The sequence below is a fragment of the Juglans regia genome, chromosome 2, assembly GCF_001411555.2.
Source record: "Juglans regia cultivar Chandler chromosome 2, Walnut 2.0, whole genome shotgun sequence".
Lineage (NCBI taxonomy): Eukaryota > Viridiplantae > Streptophyta > Magnoliopsida > Fagales > Juglandaceae > Juglans > Juglans regia.
Genome location: NC_049902.1, coordinates 25,156,187 through 25,172,219, shown reverse-complemented (window position 1 = coordinate 25,172,219; position 16,033 = coordinate 25,156,187). Strand labels below are relative to the sequence as shown.

The following is a 16,033-nucleotide window of genomic DNA, read 5'->3' as shown; positions in this document are numbered from 1 at the left end:
GTCGGATAATATAACAATGAACCACAATTTTATTTTAATAAAACTACTTGATAAATTATATAACAATCATAGAAAATGAAAGAAAATTATTAAAGTCATGTTACTTGTTCAAGTATCAATTGTGCCTTTACGTCAACAATTGATCTAAACCAAGAACAAAGAACTCTAATATTTTCTAGATGCACATTGAGATATAATCCATCAAGTTAATCATCAAAAGCACTAAATATTGAAGTAAATCTAATCCCAAATAGTCACGGGTTACTCATTGAATCCCAAGCTAAAAATCTAGCCTATCATCTCTAGATTAACAAAATGCTCAAGAAAATTAAAATCTAACATCATCATATACTGTTTCAAATGAAATTCACTGAATAAAAATATACTGTATCAATCAGATATGCTGAAATTCAAAACCCAAAAACATACAAACTTGCAGAAAAATAAATTGAACTGGAAAAATAAATTGAAGAGGAAGATGAACACTGTGCGAAAATAAAACTGAAGGAAGAAAAAAATGTGCGGAAGAAAAACTTGTGGAAAAAAAAACTATAAAATCAAAAACTGCCGGCGCACGAAATTCCCCTTTTCTTTATATACCCTCTGTTTTGCGTTTTATGCCTCCAGATCATACGTTTCGTCTCTCTGCAGTGTGCACGCCTCAGCCTCTGCGTTTCACGTCCGCATCGTCCGCGTTTTGCTTCGCCCCTGTGCTGCGCGTTTCTCTCGTGCGTTTCAGCTCCCGCATTTCAGCCCACGTTCGTACAGTTCATCTCTCCGCAATGTGCACGTCTCAGCCCACCAGGCCTTGATGCTGCGCGTTTTGATCTGCCTGCAGTGCGCACGCAGCTCCTGCGTTTCACGTCTGCAGCCCAGCGTTTCGAGCTGTCCAATTTCGTGCGTTTTGACGTGCGGTCCAGGTTCGCGTTTCATCTCCATTTCCTGCGTTTTGCGTCTCGCCCAATCCGCGTTCCACTTCGTCCCTGCTGCTGTGCGTGAACTGGTCTTCGTGCGAGCTGCTTGCAGTGAAGCAGTTGCTGCTCGTCCAGCAGTGAGGTCCTGCGTTACAACTCTTTTTAAGTGTAAAATATCATAACTTTACATAGAGTCAAGTACTAAAAATCAATACATAATTAAGTGCTTAATTCATTTTTTGTTAAATAATTCATTCACTTAAGCAGCTTTATCATGTAATTTTTACCACTTTATCACAGCAAGTGAGCCCCATGCGCTTGTCAAACCACGGCTTTTTTTGACTCATTTAATAAATCGGTGCCGGAAAAGTACAATAGTGTGGCGCTTGTATAGATGTGGTACTGGACGAAAGATATACAGTAGATCATGCAATTTACGACCTAAAAGGAAAACAGACAGAAAAGAAAACCATGTAACATGGGAGAAGGAGAGGTCAGATGGAGACTAGAGAACGGCTCGCCTCCCTTCTGTCCAGAAAAGATGGAGTTCTTCTGCTCATCATTTTTATATTGCACATTTATTAAGAATAAAGAATAAAAATATATGTATAGTGTAGTGTAGTGATGATAAATAGATTTTTTTATACATTAATAATGTACATTAGCCCTCGACGGCATGTGCCAATGGTGAAAACCAAATTTTTAGTTAGCTAGGGAAAACAATAATATAGTTTGACAACAACTGAAAACCAAATGTGGCTATGTCAGCACATACCTTATACATAGATGTGCCAATGGTGAAAACCAAAATTTTTTTCTTCTAAAAGGCGATAGATTAAGAATGGAGTAATGCTCGATAAAATTATAAATTATGTAAGTGTCATTTATGAGTAATATTATATACAGTCGTAAAATACATAAATGTCGTACAATCGTTTTAAAAAAGAGTGAAATTTATTATTAAAAAATTAATTAATTTTATATTTATTTATTTTTTTAAATTGATTACATGATATTTATAGATTTACTATTATAAGGATTATTTCTCATAAATATAAGTGGTGGTGGTGGTGGTGGTCACTGATTTTTCCGAACGTGGCAGTGCTAAAATAAACGTGCACCAAGGCAACAAAACAAAAACGTTATTTTCAGGATACGCATCAAGTAAAACGTGCCCAATAACTAATACCTTTCTGGGAACCGTATATTTTCTTGTTTGAATGCATTGATGTAATATTCATTACATTATATTTTTTAAAATAATTAATTTAGAATTGACAGAATATGATATAAATTAGATCAGAAATAATATATAATATTTATTTATCTATCTATTTATTTATTTATTCAAACAAGTGGGAAGAATATCTTGATTTAACAATCAGACAAACAAGGACGAACCACTCAACGTGCCCTTTACTTTACCCTTTTTTTTTTCCTTTAATTTTAATATTTTTCCTCTTATATTATATATTTTCTAATCACTTTGTTTTTAAGCTCTTGTTTTTTATTATGTCTGTTTATTTTTGAGTAATATAAAATGTTAAAAGTTGGAGAGCGGAACCGTGGAAGTGCACTGGCGATTATTTGGAAAGTGGACGCCGAGTTTTTTCTTTCTTTTTTGGTTTTTACTACGGCTACCGAGTGGCGGCTCTTTCATGGAACGCGCGCCCCGGAGAGACATGGTGACGTCGAGACGTGGGCGGGGGGACTAATACTATGTAAGAGGTCTGATAGCATCACCGTTGGTGACTTCTTTGTGTCAACGTGGGGGTTTGATTGGACAATCCACTATTTTAAGGAAATTTAATTGACAGACTTTACTTAGAGCACTAGCATTGACTTGAGTAAAGTTGAAGATTGATCAAAATTTATAAAAAGTTGTACTAAAAAGACCTTATATTAGATTGGACAATTCTAAAATAATTTAAATTTTTTTTATAGTGATTAACCAAATTTAAAAAATCAAATTGATTCATCAAAAGTTAAAATAATAATTTTTCATTCCATTGAAAATATGGTTAGTGAATATTTAGATAGAATATTAGATATTTGGTTAGTGAATAAGAAATTTAGATAGAAATTTAGATAAGTTAATATCAATGTTTGGTTATTAGTATTAAATGATCATTGAAAATATGATTTTTTTAATATTAATTTAATTAGAATATAATTATTATTAATATTAAATTTTTAGAATTATAAAATGTGATACAAATAAATTAAATAAAAAAATTATTAATTTAATAATATTTTATTATTTTATAGAGAGTAAATGGTTAATCTAATATAGGAATTGAATTTAAATGGAATGGATAAATATAAAAAAGTGTGATATTGACTAAATTTTAAAGATGCATTTAACCAAGTCAATGCTAATGCTCTTACAGTGTGTGATTGGACAAACATTTTCTTTTCTGTAATGATAAAGGACTTGCTCCAGAAACGATGCAACGGATGAGGATGCAATTTACTTTTTCCTTTTCTTCTGTGTGATTTGTGATATTATAAAGTTATTTTTATTATAAAATATATTTAACAAATCATATGAAGATGTGTTAATTTGTAAAATTATTTTCGTATAATTATTTTGTGAATAGAGTATTCCCATTTTCAATACTATCATGAAAATGTTAAATGAAATCAATATTGGTAAATCACGCTTTAAAGTCATAATGGCATTATGGGATTATAGTGTAATTAGTTTGAAACAACGTTTGTTGGTGCGCTAATATTACCTCTTAAAAACTATTCCTTTCTTAACTCAACGGTTGTTCTATATTATGCATCTTAACATTAATCTTTCTGGGTTCTAATTTATGTTATAGATCCCTTTAAATCATTCTCATTTGATTAGTCAAAGTTAAAAGATATTTTTTTTTATGAATATAAGAAAAATTTAATTTTTAATTATTCTATTCAAATAAATCTCCATATTAGAATAGCTATTTTTTCATTATATAACAATAAAATAATATAAGATAAATTTGATTTTAGTTATTTACATCAAATCTCCACATTAGATTATACATTTATTCATTACTATATAATGAATAATTAATAATTTTAAAAATATTTAATTTTTTTAATTATTAATTTATTTTATTTTATCATACTTTATTATTCTACCTATTATATATTAATTAATAATCATAATATTATTAAATTAATATATCACAAACTCAAATTAATATGCCAATTGTGATAAAATATGTGATAGAAATAAAGTAAGAGGGAAATAATTAATAAAATATGTATTTGATGTATATACAGTAACCTTCAAATTTAAAAAAACTTTTGAAAGTCACTATAGCTAAATTCAAAATTTAACTAATCCATTATGCGCATATTTTACTCTCTTAGATAGAATTAGAATTTGGATTAGACTTCAAATCAACGATGCTTTTAAATTCGAATTTAATATATCCAAACATGAAATTTTAGATTTTAAAAACCTCTACCCTAAATTCTGCAAATGGGGAGATTGCAAAATCAAAGCTTAATGAGAATTCATCGAGATTGCATAAGACATGGGAGAGGCTTGATGAGAGACACTGCTTTATACAATTCAGGAGTTGGAGATGGAGGCCGAGGTGGTCCATCACCCCCATCTACAAAATTTGGTAAAGGAATAACTCATCATTTTATAATTGGTAGATATGATAAGGCAACTTTGTCAAGAAAATAATATTTTTAAAATTCTTATCTGATTTAAATTTAATTTTTTTAAAAATATTTTAAAAAAATCTTATTTATAGATAATGAGTAAAATAATTTAATTAATTTAAAATAAAAATAAATATAATGTGTGATTTGTGAAGATGATAAATTATTTATTATTTTTTAGTTTATATATAATTAAAAAAATTGTAAATAATGTCATTTGGTAAAATATCCGTTATTAGCGTGGTTAACGTCAGAAGAGGTGTTTTCTTCTTCTTCTTGTATGGTTTTGTTGAATACACACGTGCCACTCAGTGTTTGCTCGGTACAGACGAAAACTATCTGAATCCGCCGGCTTTTAACAATGAATTCCCTTCACAAAAAAAAAGAAAAAGAAAAAAAAAAGGGCACAAAAACCAATGAATCCATTCACCGATTAAATCGGCCGCACCTTTCGTCGAAACCGCCCCCACCCTCTTTTGTGTTTTTCTATCTAAAATGAAAGCTCAAATGCATTGCAAATAAATCCCAAACCCAAATGCACCCCATTTTACTCAACCCGCGCTCTCTTTAGTACCTCCCCACTCCTCAACCTCCACCATCTTCTCTCTCTCTCTCTCTCTCTCTCTCTCAAGCTCGAAGCTGTCTTACTCTGCTGCATCTCTCTCTCTCTCTCTGCAAAAACCGGAAGTCCCCTTTGGCCGTATGCATGGAATGACAGATTATCGGATAACACCGCCGATGAATCTGTGGACGTCCGACGAAAACCCATCGGTTATAGAGTCTTTCATGAGCTCGGATCTCTCGTTCTGGCCCACGCCTCCTCCCCCTCCTCCTCAGGCTCAGCAGCTGCAACCTCAATCCTCCGCTTCCACGTCTGCCGACCCCACAAAGGCCCTCCCGCAATCCCAGCCCTCCGTGGCGCTCTTCAACCAGGAGACCCTCCAGCAGCGCCTCCAAGCGCTCATCGAGGGTGCCCGTGAGAGCTGGACCTACGCCATCTTCTGGCAGTCCTCTTACGACTATTCCGGCGCATCCATCTTGGGCTGGGGCGACGGCTACTACAAGGGTGACGATGACAAGTCAAAAGGCAAGGCCAAGACGACGTCGTCTGCGGCAGAGCAGGAACACCGCAAGAAGGTGCTCCGCGAGCTCAATTCTCTGATCTCAGACTCCGCCGCGTCCGCCGCCGACGATTCCGTCGACGAAGAGGTCACCGACACCGAATGGTTCTTCCTGGTGTCCATGACTCATTCCTTCGTAAACGGCAGCGGCCTTGCGGGCCAGGCTTTTTTCAATTCGAGTCCGGTCTGGGTAGCTGGAGTGGACCGCCTGACCGACTCGCCGTGCGAACGCGCCCGTCAAGGGCAGGTATTCGGGCTCCAGACCATAGTGTGCATACCCTCGGCGAACGGCGTCGTGGAGTTGGGCTCCACGGAGTTGATTTTACATAGCTCCGATCTGATGAATAAAGTTAGAGTTCTCTTCAATTTCGACAGCCTGGAAATGGGTGGTTCCTGGCCTGTTACCGACCAAGGCGAGAACGACCCATCTTCTCTCTGGATTAACGATCCCACACCGGCTGCTCCTATGGAGATCAAAGATTCGCTTAATAGCACTACTGTACCATCGGTTCCTGGCACCACCAACAACGGCCTTCAGATTTCAAAGGCGATTCAGTTTGAGAACCCTAGCTCCAGTAGTTTGACTGAGAACCCCAGCGCAATTCATATGCCAAGCACCAACCAAAGCCACCAGCAACGCCAACAATCGCAGACCCAGAGCTTCTTTACCAGAGAGTTGAACTTTTCGGACTACGGATACGACGGTAGTAGTGTTGTGAAGAATGGGAATTCGAATCAGTTGAAGCCCGGATCGGGGGAGATTTTGAATTTCGGGGAGAGCAAGAGGAGCTCCTATGTTTCGGGCCATTCCCAGTTCGTCGCTCCGGCGGTGGAGGAGAATAACAAGAAGAAGCGGACCCAGTCGAGGGGTAGTAACGAAGAAGGAATGCTTTCTTTTACGTCAGGTGTCATTTTGTCGAACGCCTGTGTGGCGAAGTCGAGCGGCGGCGGCGGCGGCGGCATGGCCGATTCGGAGCACTCCGATCTCGAAGCGTCGGTTGCTAAAGAGGTTGATAGTAGCCGAGTCGTAGACCCGGAGAAGCGGCCTCGAAAACGGGGTCGAAAACCGGCAAACGGGAGAGAAGAACCTCTGAATCACGTGGAAGCAGAGAGGCAGAGAAGAGAGAAGCTCAACCAGAGGTTCTACTCTCTCCGTGCGGTTGTTCCGAACGTTTCGAAAATGGACAAAGCGTCCCTTCTTGGGGACGCAATATTGTATATAAACGAGCTGAAAGGGAAGCTTCAGAGTACGGAGTCGGACAAGGAGGACTTGCAGAAACAATTGGAGGGATTGAAGAAGGAATTTGCCGGCAAAGACCCGCGCTATCCGGGCTCGGTCCCTTTGCCTCCGCTGTCGGATCAAGACTCAAAGACATCGAGATTGATAGACTTAGATATCGACGTGAAGATAATCGGATGGGATGCGATGATCAGGATCCAAAGCAGCAAGAAGAACCACCCGGCGGCGAGGCTAATGGCAGCTTTGAAGGAGTTGGACCTGGATGTGCACCACGCCAGCGTTTCGGTGGTGAACGATTTGATGATCCAACAAGCTACGGTGAAGATGGGTAGTCGGTTTTACACGCAGGAGCAACTCAGGCTAGCGCTATCGGCCAAAGTTGGGAGTAGCCGATAAGCAACCAGAGCAGAGCATTGGTGGGGGGAGGTGGGAAAGTAGGGGATAGAGAGCTCAAATAAAAAAAGACAAACTTTAGGAGCGGAGATTCTGTGCTATTGGGATAGTGCTATGGGACATTTTAAGGCTCCCGGTAGCTGAGAGATCTAGAGAGAGATAGAGAGATGATCTCTGTAACATACACTCTTCTTCTTCCTCCTCCTCCTCCTCCTCTTTTGGTAGTCTATAATTCTTTAGTAGCATAGTTGGTGTTGAGGTTATTATTTTAAACTTTTTAGGAGCTAAAATAGTGAACAATTTTCAACTTCCAAGGATGAAGATGCATGAATAGCTCCTTTTTTTCCTCTTCTTCTTTGTAGGTTATTTTTATATGTTGTCTATATGTCGGTAGATTGATGTCTATTAAAAGTATGGTTTTCTCGCATATCCTAGTGTTGTTGTGTGTGCATGATATGTTTTTTCTGTTTACATTATTCAAGTCATTCCCCATTCAATTACCTCTTCTTTCAGTGTTGTGGTGGATTGATTTTACCGTATCCGTTGGGACGAATAAGAACATGTCTCTTTTTTGTCATGTTATCGGATACGTATCTTCCACAGATTTGGAATTGGACCCATGCTATTCCCGGCTCGAATACGCGCACGTGGGGACATTTTGTTGGACAACCTCTGATTGTCATAGTTCAACTTTCCTTTCTGGTCATTTTTTTACCTCTGAAAATGAAGGCCATAAGCATTTTGGTCTGAACTAAATACAAAACCGATCTCTGTCCCCAGAATGATTGTAATTCATTCAGTGTTTCTGAACAACAAGCATTGCGCTATGTAAAAGGATTATTGGCCCCTAATTGTTTAAAGCTTTGTTTTCGTTAATTTGAGGTATTGCACGTTACCTTCTACTAGTAGTAAGTAGTAACCCTTTGACATATCATTTGACGTACGCCGGAGTTTCAGCAACACGCTATATGGCTTTTTCTTCTTTTATTGAAGGTGATGTTGTGGCGGAATATTGTGTTTGAACTATTGAACACCATCAATATGAAAGCTCCGTTACGTAGCTACCCCAACGTACATATAATATGCATGACGTGGGAAATGTCAATTTTATTTGTATCCTTCTCTTTCTCTAGGGGTGAGCATCGGTCTTGTGTAGGCTACGATCTGACTTCGACTTGTCAGAGTGGAGTCGAATTCGAGTTTTCAATTTTAGACTTTTTTAGCTTCATATTTAGTCAATTTTAAAAAATAATCTTTTATAGATCTTCAAATTTTAATTTTAAAAAAAAATTCAAACTAAATCATTCACTGTTAATTTATTTCTATACTAATATCTAACTTATTTTTATATTAGACTTATACTATAGTGTCTAATTATATGTTATCATATTATATTATTACATATTATTTTTAGTGTCTAATTACATGTTATTATACATTAGTATTACATGTTATTATACTAATGTCTAACTCATTTCTAACTTAATTATATACTAGACTTTCTAGTGTCTAATTATATGTTATTATACTTTAGTAAATTAGTATGTGTTATTAACTTATTATGCTAAACTTATTTAAATAATAGTGTTTGACTTATTTCTATTCTTGATTATGTATGGTATGTAGTAATACTATGATGTTTACATATACTAAATTATCATTAGTTTAATTATATTATAGTATAAGTATATTATTTTATAATAATTAGTTTATACTAGTATATTATTGAATTTACTTATATAAGTTCTAGTTATATAAATATATAACTATACTAGTATATATGATAAATATAAAAATAAATACGTATTTTTATAACATATATACAATATTGGAGTTAGAGTCAGAATCTGAGCATAAAGTCGGAGTCGGTCCAGCGACACTTTTGACTCCGAATACAACTCTGACTGAAAAATTAAAAAAAATCGGACTCTGATTCCATTTTGTCATAGTCGAATTCATAGTCAAATTTTTGAATTTTTTATCAGCCTTATCTCTCTCACCCTTAGTTACATTTTGAAGAGAGGTATTACAGTTACAAAATGATTTCATAAAGGTAAAGCCACAAATTAACATGACTTTATATGATATGGTATATGATTTTATAATTTAACGTATCATATCAAACTATATCAATTTTTGAAATATTTTTATGATTAAAACATCTCTATTTTAGTGCTAGTTGTCCTACCCCTACTGGCCCTAAGCCAATACCTAACCCTACACCCAGCATTAACCCTAATGACAGTTGTCCTACCACTTTAGAGACATTGATTTGCACATAGAATTCGATCAAAATGACTCAAATTCATGTTCCAAATGTTCTTGACTATGATGAGGCCAGCAAGGAGAAGGGTGGTGGTCAGCCTGGATCTGGTAATAGTAGATTTCAATGTCTCATTTTATTATTTTGATTTATTTTATTTATGATTTATATTCATTTAATCGGTATTAAATTATTAATTTCAAATTTAATTGTTATAGTCATACATGATACGAAGTCTATCTCTGCTACGGTATGACTTTACCATATTGGACCCCAACCCACTATTGACATTTGGCATAGGTTTGTACAATTTATATAGTCCATTAATTTTTTTTCGTATTTATTTTATTTTATTTTTTGTATCTAATTGTTTTTATAACTTTACTATCATATGCGCACCTCAAACCTTAATCCTAATTCCAAGCCGAAACTCAAAAGATATATTCTCAATGTTGCATCTTGATCCCCATCATCTCATCTTAGTTAGTCAGACTTTAATTTGTAATTTTTTAATTTGTTTCTTATTTATAATTCTAATATATTTTCCAATTCAATTGTTAATGTTTTTTATTTTATGATCTCATGACTCACAATAGGCAGAACTAAATTCTATTTCCACCCTTCGCCCAGGCCACCCGCCCCAATTGTCAAAGTCAAAGTTCAACTTCAAACTTCCCCATGTCCCTTTTATGTTTCGGTTTTGTAATGTTGATACAATCATAATGTTGATACAATCACAATGTCTTTTTTATGTTTGTAATTTTGTAATTGTTTTCGCTTAATTTTTATTATTGTAATAGTTTAGTCATTATATTTTTATTATAAATTCTATTATTGTAAATAGTAATAGCTTAGAAGTTATGACTGGAATATTAGTAGTAATTCTTTAATAGTTTTTCTCTTTATTTGTATTTTTTTCCTGTAAATTCAAATTATTTTATTTCAAAAATTTAAAATTATACAATCTCTTTTATTGTTGGGCCAAAAATGGCCCAGAAACACTAAAATGGGCAAAACATCGACCAAAACAGCTTATGTGTCATTGTGGGCCCATGGCCCATTTTCCGCGCGGGGGTTGTGGGGGGGGAGGACAGATAGGGTATCCACCCCGCACCCTGGTACTCGGACGAGGTACCCTGTCTCCACACAATGGGGGCAGGTGCTAGGTGGCAGGTGGAGAAATCTCACCCTCGTCCCATGTGGGGCTGGGGGTAGGGAGAGGGTGCCCTGACCGTATGGTGCGGGTAGCACCCCTAATCATATTAACGTGATCAAAGAACTGAGAGTAAATGATATATGCTAGAAACATGAGGAGGAGTTCCGAAAATGGTTTGAATAACGTGTAATGACATTACAGATGCGAGTTTGCAGTAAATTAAAAAATATATTGGATTATTTATTTTTGGACGTTTATGCTTCATTTAATAAGTAGGTTGTACAAATGTATGCGAGTAATCCAAACGATATATTGGACGAACTATATACACCCCAGAGTCGTGCTGCTCAATATTCTGCATGTAATTCTCGAGAAAGTAGGTATCACACAATGAATCGAGAACGCTATAGAAAAACACAAAATAGTGGTGTCTTAGTCGAAATAAGTCATGACGGAGACAACGTTGATTTCTATGGGGTTATTGTCGATATAATTTGAGAGAGATTGTGGTGTATTTATGTAAGTGTGATTGGTGGGATATAAGCAATCCTCGAATGAGAAAACGCCATGATGAATATTTTATGAGTATTAATACATAAGAAAAATAGTATGAAGATGATTCTTTTTTTTTTTTACTTCCCTAGCATCTCAAGTATTCTACTTAAACGATCATGAGTTAGGAAATCAATGCCGAGTAGTACAAAAGTTTTCTCTAAGAAATATATGATCTTATCCTTGAGGCATAGGGACAAAATGAAGAAGAAAATGATCCACCTACTCAAGAAGTATACTAAGAGAGTCAACTCGTTCTTAACTTATTTATGAATTTGAGTCAGTATGAGATGATCCCATTACATTGGGAAGATATTGAGGTTGAAATTGTTGATGCAACAGTTGAGCAAAATGTTGAGTCATCTAAAGTATCTACAAATGAAATTGATACAAATGATTGACCGGTTTTATGTTCACATTAAACAGTATCTCAAAATTATGTCACCGAAGATGAAGGAAGTTTGCATCCCATCTCCCCCAGTTCCTAGCTCTCCGTCTGATTCACCACTAGAGACTAATTCTACATAACAAGGTAAATATCTAATCTAATACTCATTTTTTATAATTAAGATAATTGATAATTGATACAAGGTAAATAACTAAATATTTTATAGAATTAACAGTATAATCTCGTCAAGGTCGAGGTACTACTAGAGGCGTGATATTGGAGAAATATCGCAAAATTGATAAGATTAAGGTTAACATTCTTGACGAACATACTGGAGGTGAGAGACAACAAGCAGCTTGGCTTCATCGCATGTGGGTACTCTTACACGGACTTATGCAACTTTGGCTACGAGTTCATGGCATAAAATCTCGAAAAATGTGAAATCGCTTATAAAGAAGCGTTGTTTGGTACATAATATTTAAATAATAAATTTATATTTGTATTATTTAATATTCTAAGTGATAATATCTGTGTATATATTTTTTCAATGATGATTTCGAACTAAATTTTGGTCGGAGGGAGGAGAGTAAGAATGTCGATGAGCTTATGCGTAAAACATTTATTAAATATAAGGTGAGGTATCATGAGCATTACAATAAGTATGAGAACAAAAAAGATGCACACCAGCATCTTCTTTAGGATGTCCGACCTTCTAATAGAGAAAAATTTTATGACATGTTTAAGGATTCATCATAGAAGGTAAATTAAATGAATTATTTATGTGTCGTGTCCTATTTATAATTTTCGCTTACTAATATTTTCAACTTCTATGCAGGAGCGAAGTTTTATAAACAAAACAAATAGATCAAAATTGAAGATTCATCATCATGCAGGCTACAAAATTTGTTTATAAAAATAAATCCACAAACTAACATGGCTTGATGTGGTAGTGGTACGTTAGATTATACAAATATTTTTATTGTAAAGTAGATCTAATGTATTATATATAACCATACGATCAAGCTTGTTGGATCTCTTTGTGGCCGTATCACTTCTCTTCAATTTTTAATATATAATCATGTGAAAACTTATATAAAGGTAAGCGATCTTCCATTCTTCCTCACTATTGTAGCTTAATATACATATATAAAGTCGTAAGAAGGTATAGAATTTCTGGTTTCTAATCATGTTGAGAAACACTCTTTATTGATTCTCATTCTCTCCTTTTTATACTGAGTTTTATCACTGGTATATCTTATTAAAAAAAAAAAAAAACCAAGCAACGGTTAAAAAAAAAAAAAAGTCTATTCAGCTTGAACCTTGAAAGTACAAGCAAAAATTATATTATTTGCTGATCTAGAGTAGTGGACCACATGAGGGTAATGTGGCAAAAAAGTCGTGATACCTTCAGGGTAAAGAACACTTTTTTTTTTTTTTTTATGGGTATGGTGATATTCATCAATTATATAAACAAGGAATTATTATATTTGCTTATATATATATATATATATTAATCATAGAGTTCTATATATTCTTCTATTCTTTAATTTCCACGAACTTAATCATTGCTCCTTGACAATATTATACATATATACCACTGTACTCGTGTGAATGCTAGAAATGAAAACAAAGAACATGTTTTTGCTATTTAGAGAAATCGATCGAATCAACATTACAAGTGAAATGTCTTTAGTTATTAGACCAGATTTTGAATCGCAAAAAAAATGATCTGTGGTAAAAATGAATTTTTTATGACAAAAAATCTAGTCCAATAAAGGCACATTAATTATGTTGTTGTACGTGCTGCCGATATAGTATTTAGTTTTATATTAATCCAGTTTATCTTAAATGTAATAATATATATATATATATATATATATTATAGCTCAACAGTCGTTTTTTCATTTGATTAATTTAAAATCAAGATATAGTTTTATAAGATATTCTCATATTATAAAATAAAGTTTCAAAGGGTTCTAATTCAGGTCTATCTTATTAACACGTATTAATTGTACTCTCATTGCAAGCCATGATGATGCAGTTGCAGTATCTTATACTTAGCACTTAATGATTCTGATCTCTCTGATCCGATCCCACCCTTCAGAATATTGTGACATTTTTAAGTAAGCATATGATTTTACGCAAGTATATCATAAAAGAAGTAAGGAAGTTACACATTTTAAGCAAGCATATCATAAAAGATCAAGGAAGTTAGAACTGGCCCTGCAGCTTGCAAAACGCCTGTGTTATGACCCCAGAAAAACGCCATGTTTACCGTGCTTGATGGTTGTTTATGGAAATAGATGGACTTCTACATTGCATACCTCCCATCATTGTATATATATCTCAGATTTGCAAAGAACTAACTTTTTTTCCTTGTTGACAATAAGAAATTGTTTCATTCAACCAGAAGGAATATTACAAAAAGCTGTTAGAAACAGTACGTATAGAGACAACCTCCTTAATTTCATACGAGATAAGATGAAATGATCAATGATAGTAAAAGTTGTAATATTTTTTAATTTTTTAATTTGAAAATCTTGAAATATTTTTTATATTTTGTTTGAAAATTTGGAAAAGTTGTAATGATTAAGTAATTATTTGATGAAAAAATTAAAGATTTAAAATTGAAAAGTGTTTATGTTTGTGTTGTTTGGATATTGAGATGAGACGATATGAAATGAGTTCCGAGGACTTTGCTATCCAAACCAGGCGTTGATGATCCCTGACTTTAAGAGCTCTCAAACAATCTTCAGTTTCAAACTTTTGACAGAAAGGTTTTATACAACCATACAGTTTTGCTCCCTTTTCAATAGAATATGTAGGGTTAAAACTTAAAACCCTTAAAGGGACAGACCAGTTATGCCCAGTGAACTGCTTTGCAGGCTCAAGGAAATCCAACAAGCAATAGCTGGGTGCAAAGTGCAAACACTTTCACCTTTGGACTCCAGCCATGATTGGGCTTCCAGTAGTTTCAAGCCCAACAACCAATTTTCAGAACACTTTTTTTTAGACTTACCCATAAATTGGGCGAACCTTTTTGCTTATTGTCCATATGTATAAATGTTAAATCACTTAATTTAATTACATATTTATTTTATTCTCAATACTTCCTAGAATATTAAATTAAGGAAAAGTCTTCTTGCAAGCAATTTGGCGTACCAAACCATTCACCGATATTAAATACAAGGCATCCGTTTAATGGAACAGTGCGAATTGAAAACGAAAATGATTTTTATAAGATAGAAGACCTTATTCTTCTCTCAAATTTTTTTTTTCTTTTTTTTTTCAATAAAAAAAGCTATGTTAGTGTTGGTACGTGATTTGGTGCGCCAAACTACTTGTACCTAGTAAGCCTATTAAATTAAATAGGATGAAATAACTTCAAACTTGTGACTCTTGCTTCGATGAGTACCTTGTTAAATTATTATTTATTTCAAAAATTTAAATAGATGGAAAAAGATAAATTTCGTTTTCTATATTATGCCTTAGCAATAAACTGCCCCTTAGGATAAGAAAATAAGCTTATGCTATACTCTATCCAGATCAAATCTTTGATACAAAATTTAAGATGAAAAATATTATCGCTTTAAATGAACTAACCCAACCCTCACTACACAGACTGTCCTTTTGCCGCAATTTATTTTACTGTAGAGGCCAATTTGCCACAATTTGGAGTGTAATCAATCCGGTAACTCCATTCGGTCATATTCGGCCCATGATTACTTTTTTCTTCTTTTTTCTTTTTTTGATAGAAAGATTAATAAAAAAAATTAATTAATTTAATAAAATTAAAATTAAGTGATATTTTTAACATTTTATATATGGTTAATGAATATTAAATAAATTCATTATATATATGGTCAATCGAGATCTATTGGATGAAAATTACATAATTAACTTATACAACAATTATATAAAATAATATATTATATATAAATATTTAAAATATATATATTCGGTCGGTCTCGGTCCAGTCAAGACCAAAGAAATACACCTTGAGACCTACCAATCAGACTATCGGTCTGTTCAAGTCGATTTTTTGGTCCGATAAGGAATTGAATATGAAAAATTGTCTATTTTCTCACAAAAGGCACGTCTTTTGGGCTTGCCAATCTCCAATCAATTGGATGAGACTCTACTTGCAAAGGCAAAGTGGTACAAGTTTAATAATTGTACAGAGATTGGACAATACCTAAAGTATATTGGGTATTCCTTTAGTTGTACTTTATAAATATAGCATTAGTTAATTATTTCTGAATATACTTATATTATTTTGGATTTGTAGTGAGCACTACACCAAGATGAAAGACAGTTGCACTGATAATGTAGAGTGTAGA

General features: G+C 34.1%; 1 protein-coding gene across 1 annotated transcript; it reads left to right on the top strand.

The window, feature by feature from the left end:
* Positions 1–5,088: 5,088 nt before the first annotated feature.
* LOC108988695 (transcription factor MYC2) lies at positions 5,089–7,810 on the top strand. The gene has a single exon (XM_018962021.2). The coding sequence runs from the start codon at positions 5,283–5,285 to the stop codon at positions 7,335–7,337; it is 2,055 nt and encodes a 684-aa protein (XP_018817566.1). The 5' UTR covers positions 5,089–5,282; the 3' UTR covers positions 7,338–7,810.
* Positions 7,811–16,033: the final 8,223 nt, after the last annotated feature.

Excerpts from the sequence above, each read along its gene's own strand:
- LOC108988695 (XM_018962021.2), top strand. The coding sequence starts at position 5,283 with ATGCATGGAATGACAGATTATCGGATAACACCGCCGATGAATCTGTGG.